The 14,129-nt window shown below is 44.3% G+C and overlaps 1 protein-coding gene across 5 annotated transcripts in view; it reads left to right on the top strand.

The window, feature by feature from the left end:
• ZNF671 (zinc finger protein 671) overlaps nucleotides 1–14,129 on the top strand; it is a 57,557-nt gene that overhangs the window by 27,964 nt on the left and 15,464 nt on the right. The window contains exon 1 of one of the 5 annotated variants that reach the window (XM_025984448.2): nucleotides 7,394–7,703. The exons of 3 other annotated variants lie outside the window; for them this stretch is intronic. In XM_025984448.2, the coding sequence (XP_025840233.1) occupies nucleotides 7,662–7,703 (42 nt within the window). In that variant the 5' untranslated portion in view covers nucleotides 7,394–7,661. Of the gene's footprint in view, nucleotides 1–7,393; nucleotides 7,704–14,129 lie in introns of those variants that run through there. One more of the 5 variants, XM_025984450.2, reaches the window with a different exon arrangement.

The following is a 14,129-nucleotide window of genomic DNA, read 5'->3' as shown; positions in this document are numbered from 1 at the left end:
GGAACTGGTGCTTAGGCCATTTGAGGTTGTCCTGGTTTCAATACGTGTTAAGGCAACATATAATACTGAGACTTAATTTCAGGCCTTATACCACATTGAGCAAACCTCACCCAGAATATGCTTGGCAAATTCATACAGGATCCAGTTGTAACCTAGATTTCCCATGGCTCGTTAGTGGCACCAAGTGCCAAAGTCTTCATTGCAGGCCTCCCTGCGTGGCTCCATTTCTTGCCTCAGTGTTGGCAAGAAGAATCATGTATTGCTTCCAGATACCTATGGCCTTCTTCCACTTCTATATGCACTTGCTGCTCCCTTACCAATCGACCTTCCTCTTCCTCTACTTGACCCTCATTCAAGTTGGCCCATTTGAGGCCTACCAACTCTAATAGATGACAACATTTGCCCCCAATCTCATCCTCTAGGTTGAATGAAACATAAAAGAGCACACCAAAGTCGCCAAAAAAATCCTATTAGAGGGGATCCTCAGAGGTTTAGCACCTGCATTTGGCCCAGGGCATGATCCTGTGGTCCTGGGATCAGGTCCCGCATTGGGCTCCCTGCATGAAGCCTCCTTCTCCCTCGTCTCTGCCCCCCCCCCCTCTCTTTTTCTGTCTCATGGATAAATAACATCTTTAAAAAAAAATCCTACTAGAGAGTCCACAGAGCGGTAAATGAGCACCAGCTCCAACCTGATGGTCCTCTTGCCTCAATCCTAGGCCTCCCATGTCCATTTTTCACTTGGAAGCCTTGGTCATCTGCCATACTATCCTCTCCCCAACACATCCTCTCTTTATGGCCAGAATCCAACCCCTTTTCCTAAACCACCACTCTCATTCATTAACCATCCCTTGGACTATGACAATAGCCTCTACTCTGATCCTCCTTTCCTCTCTCAACCCCAGTGTGTTCTCCACTCAACAACCTGTTAAGACCTTCATAAAATGGCCTCTCCCTCTGATCCAAACCTCCCACCACCCGGAGACAGATAAACATCTTTTCCAATCATTTTTATCCTATTGTCCTCTGCTTCTTGATCATATTTAAAAGAGAGGAAACCTGTGGTTTCTTGACCACCAACTTACTTTTACCTGTAAGCATTTGGAAATCTTGGATCCAGTTCCTGGAAGAACCCTACAAACCCATTTATACTGGTTGCCAGTAATGAGCATATCTGTACATAAACTGGACACCGACATACCTTAGGGCTTGGGATTTCAACAGGGTTCCAACTTAAAGACTGGAGGAGGAACAGCACTAAGAGTCCTCCAACACCACAATCCAGAGAAAATGGGGGTAGGAGGTTGGGCCCTCCAATGATCTGTGGATTCCATAACAGCTTCTGCAGTCATGGCAACTTGTGCAAATATACGGGCTTTAGAGAAATAGGTTCAGGGTGGTGTTGGAGGAGCTCATGCTTCCTTGCACTCTTCTCTAGTCCCAGAACCAGGGGTCCAAAGGCTAGCTGTCTCACTCCTGGGCCTAGGTGCTCACTGTTGCCTCTTACCAGCAGTGACCTCAGTGAACTCATCACCCTCCTCCCATCTGCTCTTTTCTTTGAACTCCTCGGGGGAGTTTTTTTTTTTTTTTTAATTTATTTTATTTTATTTATGATAGTCACACAGAGAGAGAGAGAGGCCAGAGACTCAGGCAGAGGGAGAAGCAGGCTCCATGCACCGAGAGCCCGACATGGGATTCGATCCCGGGTCTCCAGGATCGCGCCCTGGGCCAAAGGCAGGCGCCAAACCTCTGCGCCACCCAGGGATCCCCTCGGGGGAGTTTTAAAACCCTCAGGAAGATTCTGTCCCTCTGGCCAAAACTCCCCCTGGTATTTACTACAGTCCTCACCTGAAGTTACCGCACCGCCGGCCACCGTCCCTACGTGACCCCGTCTCACCTCCCTGTACCCCCACGTCAGAGTCCTCTCGCCTCAGGCCCCCCACAGACTCTGTACCAGCCCGCCCCTCCCCTGCAGCCCGTTCCCGTACCCCGGCGTTTCCCTGTCCCGGACACCGGGCCGGGGCCGCAGGGACGCGAGCAGGCGCCCCGCGCTCGGGCCTTGAGGATCTGGGCGGAGGGCAGGATGGGCCTGCGGAACCAGCGTTTACCTGCGCTGGAGTCCTGGGCGAGGCAGCCGGCATCCGACTCGGGGGGGCGGGGCGAACACCCTCGACCGCGTCCCTATCCGGGCCTCAGCAGGGGCATCTATCACGATGCTTTTTATATCTGCTTTGACAAAATCTGCTCTGTATATTTAACAAAGGGAATTTTTTCCCATGACCTTTTTCTTTTTCTTTTTTATAGAGAAAGAGAAAGTGCAAATGGTGGAGAGGGAGAAGAACAGAGAGAATCTTAAGCAGGCTTCAGGCCCAGTTTGGAGGCTGGTGTGGGGCTGTATCTCATGATCCTAAAATCATGACCTAAGCCAAAATCAAGAGTTCCACGCTTAACTGACTGAGCCACCCAGTGCTCCATTTCCATGGTCTTTTACGAGCTGCAATTCTCGTAAAAGCCTTATCCACCTATAATTAATATTTTTGTGTGTTTTGAAGTGGAAGTCTAAATTAGTATTTGACCAGTTGGGTTTCCCATTGCACAGCCAATATATTTAACAGCCACTATTAGGACAACTGTAGCCCTAAGAATAAACAGAATTTGAGCCTTTGCAAGTTTTAGACAATTTCAACTAATAGTGAATTTAACTTGATATCTGTGGTCAGTTGAAAAAGGCAAAAGAAATTTTGCAGATGTGATTTTTTTTTCAGACGTGATTAAGATAAGAGTTTTGGGATGGGATGATTATCTGGGACGGATTAACCTAGATGAGCTCTAAGCATAATCACAAAATTGGGGACAGAGGGAGATTTGACTATAGAAGAGGAGAAGGCAATGTGATAAGGCAGATTATTCTACTGCAAGGAATATGGACAGCCACAAGAAGCTGGAAAAGGCAAAGGAAATCTCCTCAGGAACCACACCTTGACTTTAGCCTCATAAGAATCATATCAGACTCCTGGCTTCCAAAACTGCAAGAGAATAAATCTCTGTTTGTTTGTTTTTTTAAAGGTGTTGTTTTTTGTTGTTTTTGTTTATTTATTCATGAGAGACACACACACAGAGAGGCAGAAACACAGGCAGAGGGAGAAGCAGGCTCCATGCAGGGAGCCTGACGTGGGACTCAATCTCGGGTCTCCGGGATCACGCCCTGGACCAAAAGCAGGCACCAGACCGCTGAGCCACCCAGGGATCCCCAAATCTCCGTTGTTTTAAGCCATGAAATTTTTTATGGTAGCAATAGGAAATATCTACTGCAAAAAAGGGTAAACTTATTTGCCTGCAACAGGAAGCTATATCTGTAAGACATAGTCTCCACGAACAATGATGGGGCTAGTGCTTTGGGGTGTTTTTTTTTTTTAAGATTTTATGTATTTGTTTGAAAGAGACAGTGCATGAGCTGGGAGGTGGGGGGCAGAGGGAGAGGGACAAGCCAACTCTGCGCTGAGTGGGGAGCCTGACACAAGGCTCAATCCCATGCTGAGATCATGACCTGAGCTGAAGTCAGATGCTCAACTGACTGAGCCACCCAGGTGCCCCATGATGGAGCTAGTCTTATATAGGATATTAGGAAGTTTGGTATTTAGTGCGTACTGGACTTTCAGAAATGGGAGTGTTTAGAGTCGGACAGAATTTTGTCTCTGTTATCACAGGCACTGGAGTACCTCTGGTGTCCAGAAGCTTCCTGTCAGAAACATGGCCCCTGGAATGAGGCACTTGGCTGATTGGTTGTTGGTTAGGAGCCTGGGACTGTCCCTGGTTGGCTGTCTTCCTGGACCAGGATTTATAACTGATTGATTTTCAGATGTTTAGTAATGATACTGATTGTCTAGCTTTCAGAAGTGTAGTACCAGAACAAGGCTGACTCCAATGGGCTGATTTTCTGAGCCATATATATTGATGCACAGTTATCTCAAATGAGCTGTGAGTAGTTGTTAAAAGGATAGTCTTGGGATCCCTGGGTGGTGCAGCGGTTTAGCGCCTGCCTTTGGCCCAGGGCGCGATCCTGGAGACCCGGGATCGAATCCCACGTCGGGCTCCCGGTGCATGGAGCCTGCTTCTCTCTCTGCCTATGTCTCTGCCTCTCTCTCTCACTCTGTGACTATCATAAATAAATAAAAATTTAAAAAAAAACTTAAGAAAAAAGGATAGTCTTGTCCTTTGTTTTTTATTTTTATTTTTTTTAAAGATTTTATTTATTTATTCATGAGAGGCACACACAGAGAGAGGCAGAGACACAGGCAGAGGGAGAAGCAGGCTCCATGCAGGGAGCCCAACTTGGGACTTGATCCCTGGTCTCCGGGATCACCCTGGACCTAAGGTGGCGCTAAACCGCTTAGCCACCCGGGCTGCCCATTTTCCTTTGTTTTTTAAAGAAAGATTTTTTTATTGTGATGCCTGGGTGGCTCAGTGGTTGAGCGCCTGCCTTCAGCCCAAGGTGTGATCCTGGAGTCCTGGGATCAAGTCCCACATTGGGCTTCCTGCAGGAAGCCTGCTTCTCTCTTTGCCTATGTCTCTGCCTCCCTCTTTCTCTGCATCTCTCATGAATAAAATCTTTCAAAAAAAAATAAAGATTTTATAAGAGAGAGAGCACATGTGAGAGAGCATGAAAGGTGGGAGGGGCAGAGAGAGGGAAAAGCAGACTTCCCGCTGAGCGGGGATCCAGACATGGGACTCCATCCCAGTACCCATGAGATCATGACCTGAGCCAGACAGACACTTAACTGACTGAGCCACTCAGGTGCCCCAGCCTTTTTCTTTCTTGAATTTGAAAAATAAGAATTTCCAGGGGTTGTACCCCATGTGGAGCTCCATGCTCAGTGAGGAGTCTGCTTCTCCCTCTCCCCCCTCCCCACCTCTTGTGTGCTTGCTCTCTCTCTCTCTCTCAAATAAATAAAACCTTTTTTTTTTTAATTTTTTAAAATTTATTTATGATAGTCACACGAGAGAGAGAGAAAGAGAGAGACAGAGACATAGGCAGAGGGAGAAGCAGGCTCCATGCACCAGGAGCCCGACGTGGGACTCGATCCCGGGTCTCCAGGATCGCGCCCTGGGCCAAAGGCAGGCGCCAAACCGCTGCGCCACCCAGGGATCCCCAATAAAACCTTTTTAAAAAAAAGAACTTCATTTTTTCAAAGATTTTATTTATTTATTCATGAAAGACACAGAGAGAGGGAGAAAGAGGCAGAGACCTAGGCAGAGGGAAAAGCAGGCTCTCTGCAGGGAGTCTGATGCGGGACATGCTCCGAACATCCTGGGATCACGACCTGAGCCAAAGGCAGATGCTCAACTGCTGAGCCACCCAGATGCCCTTTTAAAAAAGAATTTTAAATTCTAAATGCTATCTGTTGCTCTTCCCTTAACCTATCTTGCAGGACAAATCATAAGGAATTGTATCTAAGCTCTAAACCCAATGTGGGGCTTGAATTCACGATCTTGACATCAAGATTTACATGCTCTACTGACTGAGCCAGTCAGGTGCTCCAGGAATTGTCTTGATCTTTATTTGTAGAGATATGATTTTCAACTAGTATCATTTAAATGAGTTTAGTGTCGGGATCCCTGGGTGGCGCAGTGGTTTGGCGCCTGCCTTTGGCCCAGGGCGCGATCCTGGAGACCCAGGATCGAGTCCCACGTCGGGCTCCCGGTGCATGGAGCCTGCTTCTCCCTCTGCCTGTGTCTCTGCCTCTCTCTCTCTCTCTGACTATCATAAATAAATAATAAAAAAAAATAAAAAAAAATAAATGAGTTTAGTGTCAATTACTGTGGTGAGAAAATAAACCTAACTGCTAAATTTTGGTATTTTATTGAAAAGCAAAATATAAAAACACTTTAGGCATCCTGACATTGTCAATGAAGAATGCAGAACAAAAATCACTGAAGGTAAGACATGTATTAGAACTCCTGGCAACCCTACTCATGATGTGCCTCATCCAATTAAGATAGTGCCTAAAACCTAGTAGTTGCTCATTGAACGTATATGTGAGAATGAGTTACCATGACAACATAGTTTTGCTATTGATTTTTACCATTCTGATCTTTCCTAAATACCCTTTTATCTCATTCCAATTGCTCCATGTTTCCAAGAAAAAAAAAAAACTGTAGACAAAGCTTTGATTGTGGTCAAGATTCCAATACAGCTATGCGCTCAACTTCATTTTTTTCATTTTTCATATTTATGTACTCAGAATTTTTTTCAGTGATAATCTCAACTCCCTGTGCTGAAACCTACTTAAAGTAACATGTGAGGGGCACCTGGGTGGCTCAGTTGGTTAAGTGTGTGTCTTTGGCTTGGGTCATGATTTCTGGGTCCTGGAATGGAGTCTACTGCTCTTGCTCTCTCGCTCTCTTGCTCTCCCTCTCTACATTCTCTCTGTCAAATAAATAAGTCTTTAATAAAAAATAAAAATAAATAAAATAACACGTGAAATGGTACATTCAACAATGACAGACGCTGTCCAGGGAGGAAGTGACATTCAAATGGTTGTGCTCTTTCAGACAGGTCTCAGATCTTTTTTTTTTTTTAATTTTTTATTTATTTATGATAGTCACAGAGAGAGAGAGAGAGAGAGGTAGAGACATAGGCAGAGGGAGAAGGAGGCTCCATGCACCGGGGGCCCGACGTGGGATTCGATCCCGGGTCTCCAGGATCGCGCCCGGGGCCAAAGGCAGGCGCCAAACCGCTGCGCCACCCAGGGATCCCAGATCTCAGATCTTAAAAGCAATTCTATGTATCTTAGGATATGGAGTAAGAAATATTATCTGGAATAAACAGTGTCCCTCGCTGGGTTGATACGATCACTGATTATATACAACCAGGAGTAAAGTTTTCTGAGTTATTTTGTCCACTAACTTCATGGATATTAAACATCCCTTTTTCTTTCTTCCACTCCATGGCCCTGTCTGGAGTCTCTTCCCTCCAGAACTGAAGTTTGCAAAACTGATTCTAAAGCTTCATTCTATACGTTTATTTAAAAAGCAGCAAAGTAATAGTTATTAGCTTCAAGATATGAGTGGGCGGAGAGAGACTTTGTGGTGGTGTGTGTCCATTTGTTTTTGCAGCTTTGGTGAATATACGAAGTAATATGTCTACAAACATTTCTGTGATGGTACAGAGTACACTTCGCAGAATCTGGATGCCGCCGGTGACGAGGAGAGAAGTCACACCACATGCTTGAGGGATAGGGATACCATTGACCACGCCCTTCGCGGTGGTCCCTTACTTTTCCCAGGAACGTCAGCCCAGAGCAACTTTCCTGGATCTACGGTTCCTAGAGAACTACATTACCCAAAAGCCTAAGCGCCGCAGTCCAATGAAAGCCTGGGAGAGGGGCGTTTCCGTGAGTGCGACAGGCTGTTGGGCGGTACTTCCGGCATCCTCCTTGCAATGAACCTGTCGCTTTTTGCTAGGATCTACCCAACCCTAGGCTTTTGAATGCTTGGTTAGGCCGGAGGTGAAGGAGTTGTCCCCGTTTCACAGAGATTAGTCGGAGGCTCGGCGCTGGCAACGCCCACCGTGGCCCCGCCGTGGGTCTAGACTTGGGACTGCGGTGTTTGAGTTCCCGACCTAGACCCGGGACGCTCCGGGCCTTGCTCCGCCCCCGAGTCTGATGGCGGCGGCGGCGGCGGCCGCGCCCAGGGTCCCGACGCAGGTAAACGCTGGTCCCCCGGGCCCTCGCCGTCCTTCCCACCCCCAAGACCCTCAAGGCCTGAGCACCGGGCGCTTGTTCGCGTCCTGTGGCCTAGGCTTGGGTGTCCGGGACCGGGAGGCGCCGGTGGCCGGGAGCCCCGTGTGTTTGCGCCGGCGTGCGGGAGCGGACTGCAGGCGAGGGGCGGGCTGGGGCAGAGGCGGTAGGACTCTTCTGTTCAGAGAGCGTGAGGCGGCGGCTCCCCTTTCAGAAGTTATACTGTCATTGTGGGGACTCTGGGAGCCATAGGGGTTTTGAATAGAAGGTCTTGATGTGAATGATGACTAACAAAGTAGCTGCATTTTTGCCGGAGCAAAACAGATCAGGTTTGGACGTGGAATATGAACGTGGATTCTTAGAGACCGGTAGATAGGCTAGTGCATTGGACTCCCAGGAATGTTTTGATGGTGGGTGAACTAGAGTAGTGCCAGAAGAGAGAGAAGAATCTGTTCTTGGTCAGATTCTGGAGTTCTTTAAAAAGATTTTATTTATTTATTCATGAGATACCCCGAGAGGCAGAGACATGGGCAGAGGGAGAAGCAGGCTCCCTATGGGGAGCCTGATGTGAGACTCAACCCAGGACCCCGGGATCACAACCTGAGCTGAAGGCAGAAGCTCAGCCACTGAGCCACCGAGGGGTCCCCTGGATAGATTTTAAAGATAAAACCAAGAGTAGTTACTGCTGCATCATATGTGGCTGTGATTGAGCTTAAGGAGTGAAAACCCAGGTTTTTAATTTTTGCTATTCTCGTGTTTTTCATGAACGTCTTGAAAATGAAAATCGGGAAGTCAAAAAGTAGGAAGATTTTAGAGGGATCAGAAGTCGAATTTTGGACGTGTTTGATTCTGAGATGTCTCAGGGTAGAGGTGTCAAATGGGTATCTGGGATGGAAGGTCTAGGGTTCTAGGAGAATTGGCTGGATTAGAGTCCTACAGGGTGAGAATAGCTATCTGGGCTAGGTCAAGGCCTGATCAGATTTAGGTTAGCCGTCATAGGTATGTTATTTTATTGTATTTTAAAGATTTTTAAAGTAATCTCTACACCCAACATAGGGCTCCAACTTAGAACCCTGAAATCAAGAGTCCTGTGCTCCACTGATTGAGCCAGCCAGGTGCCCCTTAAGTATGTTATTTTAAATGGTCCCTGGTGTGAAAGGGGAGGACTGTTGCTCACTGGCAGGGGTAGTAGGGGAAAAAGTGTAGGCATTCTTGACATTTCCCTCCAGAAAGGAGACTTGACATTTGAAAGGGTTCTGCTCAGTGTCTGCATGAAGAAAATGTTGTAGGGCATGAGGATCTTGGCCTGGGATGGTGACCCACCAAGGCTGGGGTGCTGTAAAATCGCTACTGATGGATGACCTCACCTTCACTTTTGAACAGCCTGTCCTAAGAGAAGCACACATTGAAAAACTCTTCCAGTGCTAGGAGTTATTCCACTTCACTCAATCTTGCCAAAGACTTAAAATACCACAAATACCATATGATAGATTATTCCAGCCTTCTTAGGTTTTTGACTAAAATTTTCCATGGACAAACTCACTGGGAGCATCTTGCCTTACAAGAAGTTCCTACCAAAGCATTTCTCTAATATAAGTTGTTCCAACACAGGAGATGTTTCTGCTCACATGCACTATACGTGACTTTTTTGAGTGTAGTGGAGGCAATACTCTACCTGTAACCATCTTAGCTTGGACTCTTTTTTTTTTTTTAATTGAAGTAGAATTGACACACAAAATTACATTAGTTTCAGTGTACAAGACAAGTTTATACATTATTGGCTTGGACTCTTTAACCAAGAAACAGATTTTTTTTTTTTAAGATTTTATTTATTTATTCATGAGAGACACACAGAGAGACAGAGACACAGGCAGAGGGAGAAGCAGGCTCCACGCAGGGAGCCTGACGCGGGACTCGATCCCGATCCCGGGTCCCCAGGATCACACCCTCAGCTGAAGGCGGCGCTACACTGCTGAGTCACCCGGGCTATCCAAGAAACAGATTAATGAGAGAAAAATAGTTGATGTGTGCAACAAAGATGGGAGAAACCTAAATCAAAAGTAACTGAAAATGGTTCAGAATTCCAGTTTATATGGCATTTTCAATAAAGAACAATAAGTTTGTAGGGAAATGGCAGGAAGAAAATTAGTATTAGACTTCCAAGGGCACCAGACTGTAGTAAGGTAAACACATGGGAGGAAACTAGTTTGCAGATTCTTTTGGTGCCAGTCTCTGGGCTGGTAAGGATCTGTCTCCAGTTAATGGAGAATTTATATCCTACTTTTAGGGAGAAAAAGGAGATTTTTATGTTTGCTGTTTTTTAATTGCCTTTAGCTCTAAATAATTTTTTATGTCAGAGATACATATTTTGAGATAATATATTCTGGTTTCCTTCTTGAACTACAAAAGAGCCAGGGAAAAAAATTTGAATTACCTAAATTCCTAGATTATTCTAACTTTGTAACGTCTATATAATTGATTTCATGAGAGAATTTAGCATTAATGTCTTGAAGAATCCATTGTAGGTAATGAGTTGATTTTTTCTTCCCTGCATTTAGATTGATCCCTTCCATGGGGTTTTTAAGACAATATTCACTGAAATTATTTTATGTAGGAACCAGTTCTCTTATGGAACCCTATTTGAGAAAGTCTGCTTAAGAGTATGACCACACCAACTCCAGTTTATAGGGGTAGGTTTACTCACACCAAGTCTCAATTCTCTGATACCACCTGGTATCCTACAGTTCAATTCAAATCTGACACTATTCACCAGGAAATAGCATCAGATCTCACAGGTTAAGGGTTTAGTCCTCTAGGGAGACCTGGGTGGCTCAGTGGTTTAGGGTCTGCCTTTGGCTCAGGTAGTAATCCCTGAGTCCTGGAATGGAGTCCCACATCGGATTCCCCACAGGGAGCCTGCTTCTGCATCTGCTTGTGTCTCTGCCTGTCTCTATCTCTCATGAATAAATAAATACTTAAAAAGAAATAAAAGGGGTTTAGTCCTCTAAGACTGTCTGTCCATACCCCTTTAGACATCAGTCACACAAGCATGTCGTTGCTTGTGTTTCTAACCAACTGGCTATAGATTGGAGATTCCAACGACCCCCTCCTTTGGTTTGATTAATTTATTACAATGGCTCGCAGAACTCAGGGAAACATTTTACTTAATAATAGATTAATGTATAATCCAAAAACAGCCCTGTGGAAGAAATGCATAGGGCAAGGGCGCAGAGGTTCCATGCCCTCTCCTGATGAACTGCTCTTCCTGAATCTCCACTAGTTCACCAAACCTGGAAGCTCTCTGAATCCTGTCCTTTTGGGTTTTGTGGAGTCTTCATTAAATGGGCATGATTGATTGAACTCAGTCTCCAGTCAGTCAGCTCTCTCCTGAGGCCAGGATATAGGAGTAAAAGTTCCAACCCTCTAATCACGTGGTTGGTTTTCCTGGCAACCAACCCCCACCCTTAGATGCCTTCAAAAAGTCACCTCATTAACAAAAGAAAAGACATCTTTTCTCTCATCACTTAGGAAATACCAATGGTTTTAGGAGCTCTGTGCAGGGCACAGGAATAAAGATCAAATATATATTCCTTGTGAATCACAGTATCACTTTGACCTAGTAAATAATATACCTATGTTCATAGAAAATTCAGAGAACTTATGATCTGCATTGTGACTTTATTTATGCCTTAGTGAATTTAAGTGTTTAAATGTTGTGATGTAAAACGAAGATGATTATGTATCTTGTGAATGTTACATTCTTTTTTTGATATTAAAAAGTAGACACTCAACACTGAGTCACTCAAGCATCCCCGATTCTATATTCTTAATATCATCTATATGCTTATTTTTCGACTTATCACTTTATGAGAGGATAGGCAAGAGTAATTTATACATTTGTACCGACAATTCTTTTCAGTTTTTTATACTTAAATTTATATTCAGTTTTAATATTTTATATATTTGATTTATAAGGAGGGATTGCCAGACTATATAAAATGCATGGGCAAACTCCAAACAGTCTGTGATAAATGATCCTTCATTACAAAAATAGAGATAAGCTAAAAAGAATGGAATGAAATAAGACACAAATACTAATAAAAGGGTTGGAGTAGTTATATTAATATAAGAAATGGTCATATTACATTTACATTTCTGAGAAAGTAATGTGACCAAAGATAACATAGGAGCATTTAAAATATTAAATAAGTAATTTAATCAAGAAAATGTAAGAATGCTAAATGTATTTGTACATAATAAGCCTTCAAAAAGTCTTTTTAAATATTGTTATTTTTTTATTTTATTTTTTCCCTAAAGACTCATTTATTTGAGAGAAAGGAGAAAGAGAAAGTGCACCCAAGTAGGAGTGGCAGAGGGAGAGGGAGAGAGAATCTCAAGCAGACTCTGTGCTGAACACAGAGCCTGATGTAGGGCTCTATCCCCTGACCCCAAGATCATGACCTGAGTGGAAACCAAGAGTCAGAAACTTAACTGACTGTGCCACCCAGAAACTCCTTAATTTTATTATTTTTTAAAGTAATCTCCACTCCCAGTATGGGGCTTGAACTCACAATCCCGAGATCAAACATTGCATGTTCTATCACCTGAGCCAGCTGGGAGCCCCCCCAAATTATTTTAGTAATTAATAGACTAGATACAAAAACAGTAAGGATATAGAAGACACCACGAACATCATCAGCTAACTTGATTCAATAGATATGCATAAAACATTGCTCCGGATTACAGCAGAATGCACATTATTTTCACCTACACATGGAATATTCAAGATAATAAACTAAATGCTGGGACATAAAATTAATTTCACTTATTTTAAAATTGAATTATACAGAAAATAGTCTCTAATTTCTAAATCATAAATTTTAAGCTACCCTACAAAACCACAGACATTTAAATTTTACAGGACACTTAAATTATCAAAAAGTAAGAGAAGACATGAGGAAAACCAATAAAGGATAAACTGGGAGCATAGTTTTGTAAAATAGGTGAGGGTGATTTAAATATAGCACTATAAAATAAAATACATGAAAATGGATAAACATTCTAATTAAACTTGAAGACTTCTATTTCATATACCTCATGGCAGCCAAAATTTAGAATTAAGAAAGATTTTTTTTTTGTTGTTTTGTTTTGTTTTGTTTTGTTTTTTTAGAATTAAGAAAGATTGAGAGAGGTTTGTCTTCTGGGGAAGATGGCAAAGTAGGAGGATCCTAAGCTCACCTTGCCCTATGGATACTCCTAGATAATATACACTTCAGTGTAAAAAAACAAAACAAACAAACAAAAAAACAGAAAATGACCCAAAGACTGATAGAACAGACTCTCCACGGGTAAATATAGAGAAGATGCCACGTTGAAAGGGGTAGGAAGGACAGAGACACGGTAAGGAACCAAACCAACCCACAAGACTGTGGGAGGGGGGGAAACTGTAGGCACAGAAGGGAGAGGAGCAGACTTCACACCAGGAACCCACAATGGGAAAACTAATACCCATATTTGGCTTTGAGAACCAGAAGGGCTTAACTTCCTGAGTTCTTGAAATCAGGGATGGTTAACAACTGGAACTTTAAAAATAAATCAGTGACCTTGGAGGGCAATAGAAAACAGAGTCCCTGACCTTAAAGAGACAGCATAAAACAACCCCACTGAGATAGAGCATAGAAGCAGCAGTTTTAAAAATGCCTGGTATGTACTGAAAGGAGATTTATTTGCTGGTTTCAGAATATGTGCTGGAGGTGCAAAAATTTTTTTTTTTTAATGACAGTCACACACACAGAGAGAGAGAGGCAGAGACATAGGCAGAGGGAGAAGCAGGCTCCATGCACCGGGAGCCCGAGGTGGGATTCCATCCCGGGTCTCCAGGATCGCGCCCTGGGCCAAAGGCAGGCGCTAAACTGCTGTGCCACCCAGGGATCCCTGGAGGTGCAGAATTTTCAGGAGACTGCTCCAAGAATTTTAAGAGTTGTCAGGTACCGTTTTCTTCTGCTGCACCCTCAAGCTAGTTACACAGACACCTGCAGGAACCACCACAGTATGAACCCTCTCCACGTAGCTTGCCATTGGCACACCCCACTCTCTCCAGTCCAGCCTCACTGGAGTCCCTCCAAAGTGGCTATAGGTCCCCTGCAATAGCAGACCAGTGCAAACCCTGTTAGCACAATGTGTGTCATGCTGTCTGTGGACCTGCTCTACAGGAGTTCTCCAAAGTGACTTCAGTTGCTCGCCCACAAGCAGAACAACACAAACCTTGCTAACATGCCTGCATTCTCCAGCCAAGCCACCCCTCCAACACTCCTTCTCCAGGATTCCATCAAAGGTGGTGCCACAAGCGTGGCAGGGTACAGGCAGTCTGGACAGGGGCCAGCACCACTGCAA

The sequence above is a fragment of the Vulpes vulpes genome, chromosome 1, assembly GCF_048418805.1.
Source record: "Vulpes vulpes isolate BD-2025 chromosome 1, VulVul3, whole genome shotgun sequence".
NCBI lineage: Eukaryota > Metazoa > Chordata > Mammalia > Carnivora > Canidae > Vulpes > Vulpes vulpes.
Note: the sequence above shows the minus strand (reverse complement) of the source record. Positions and strands in the feature narration are given on the sequence as shown.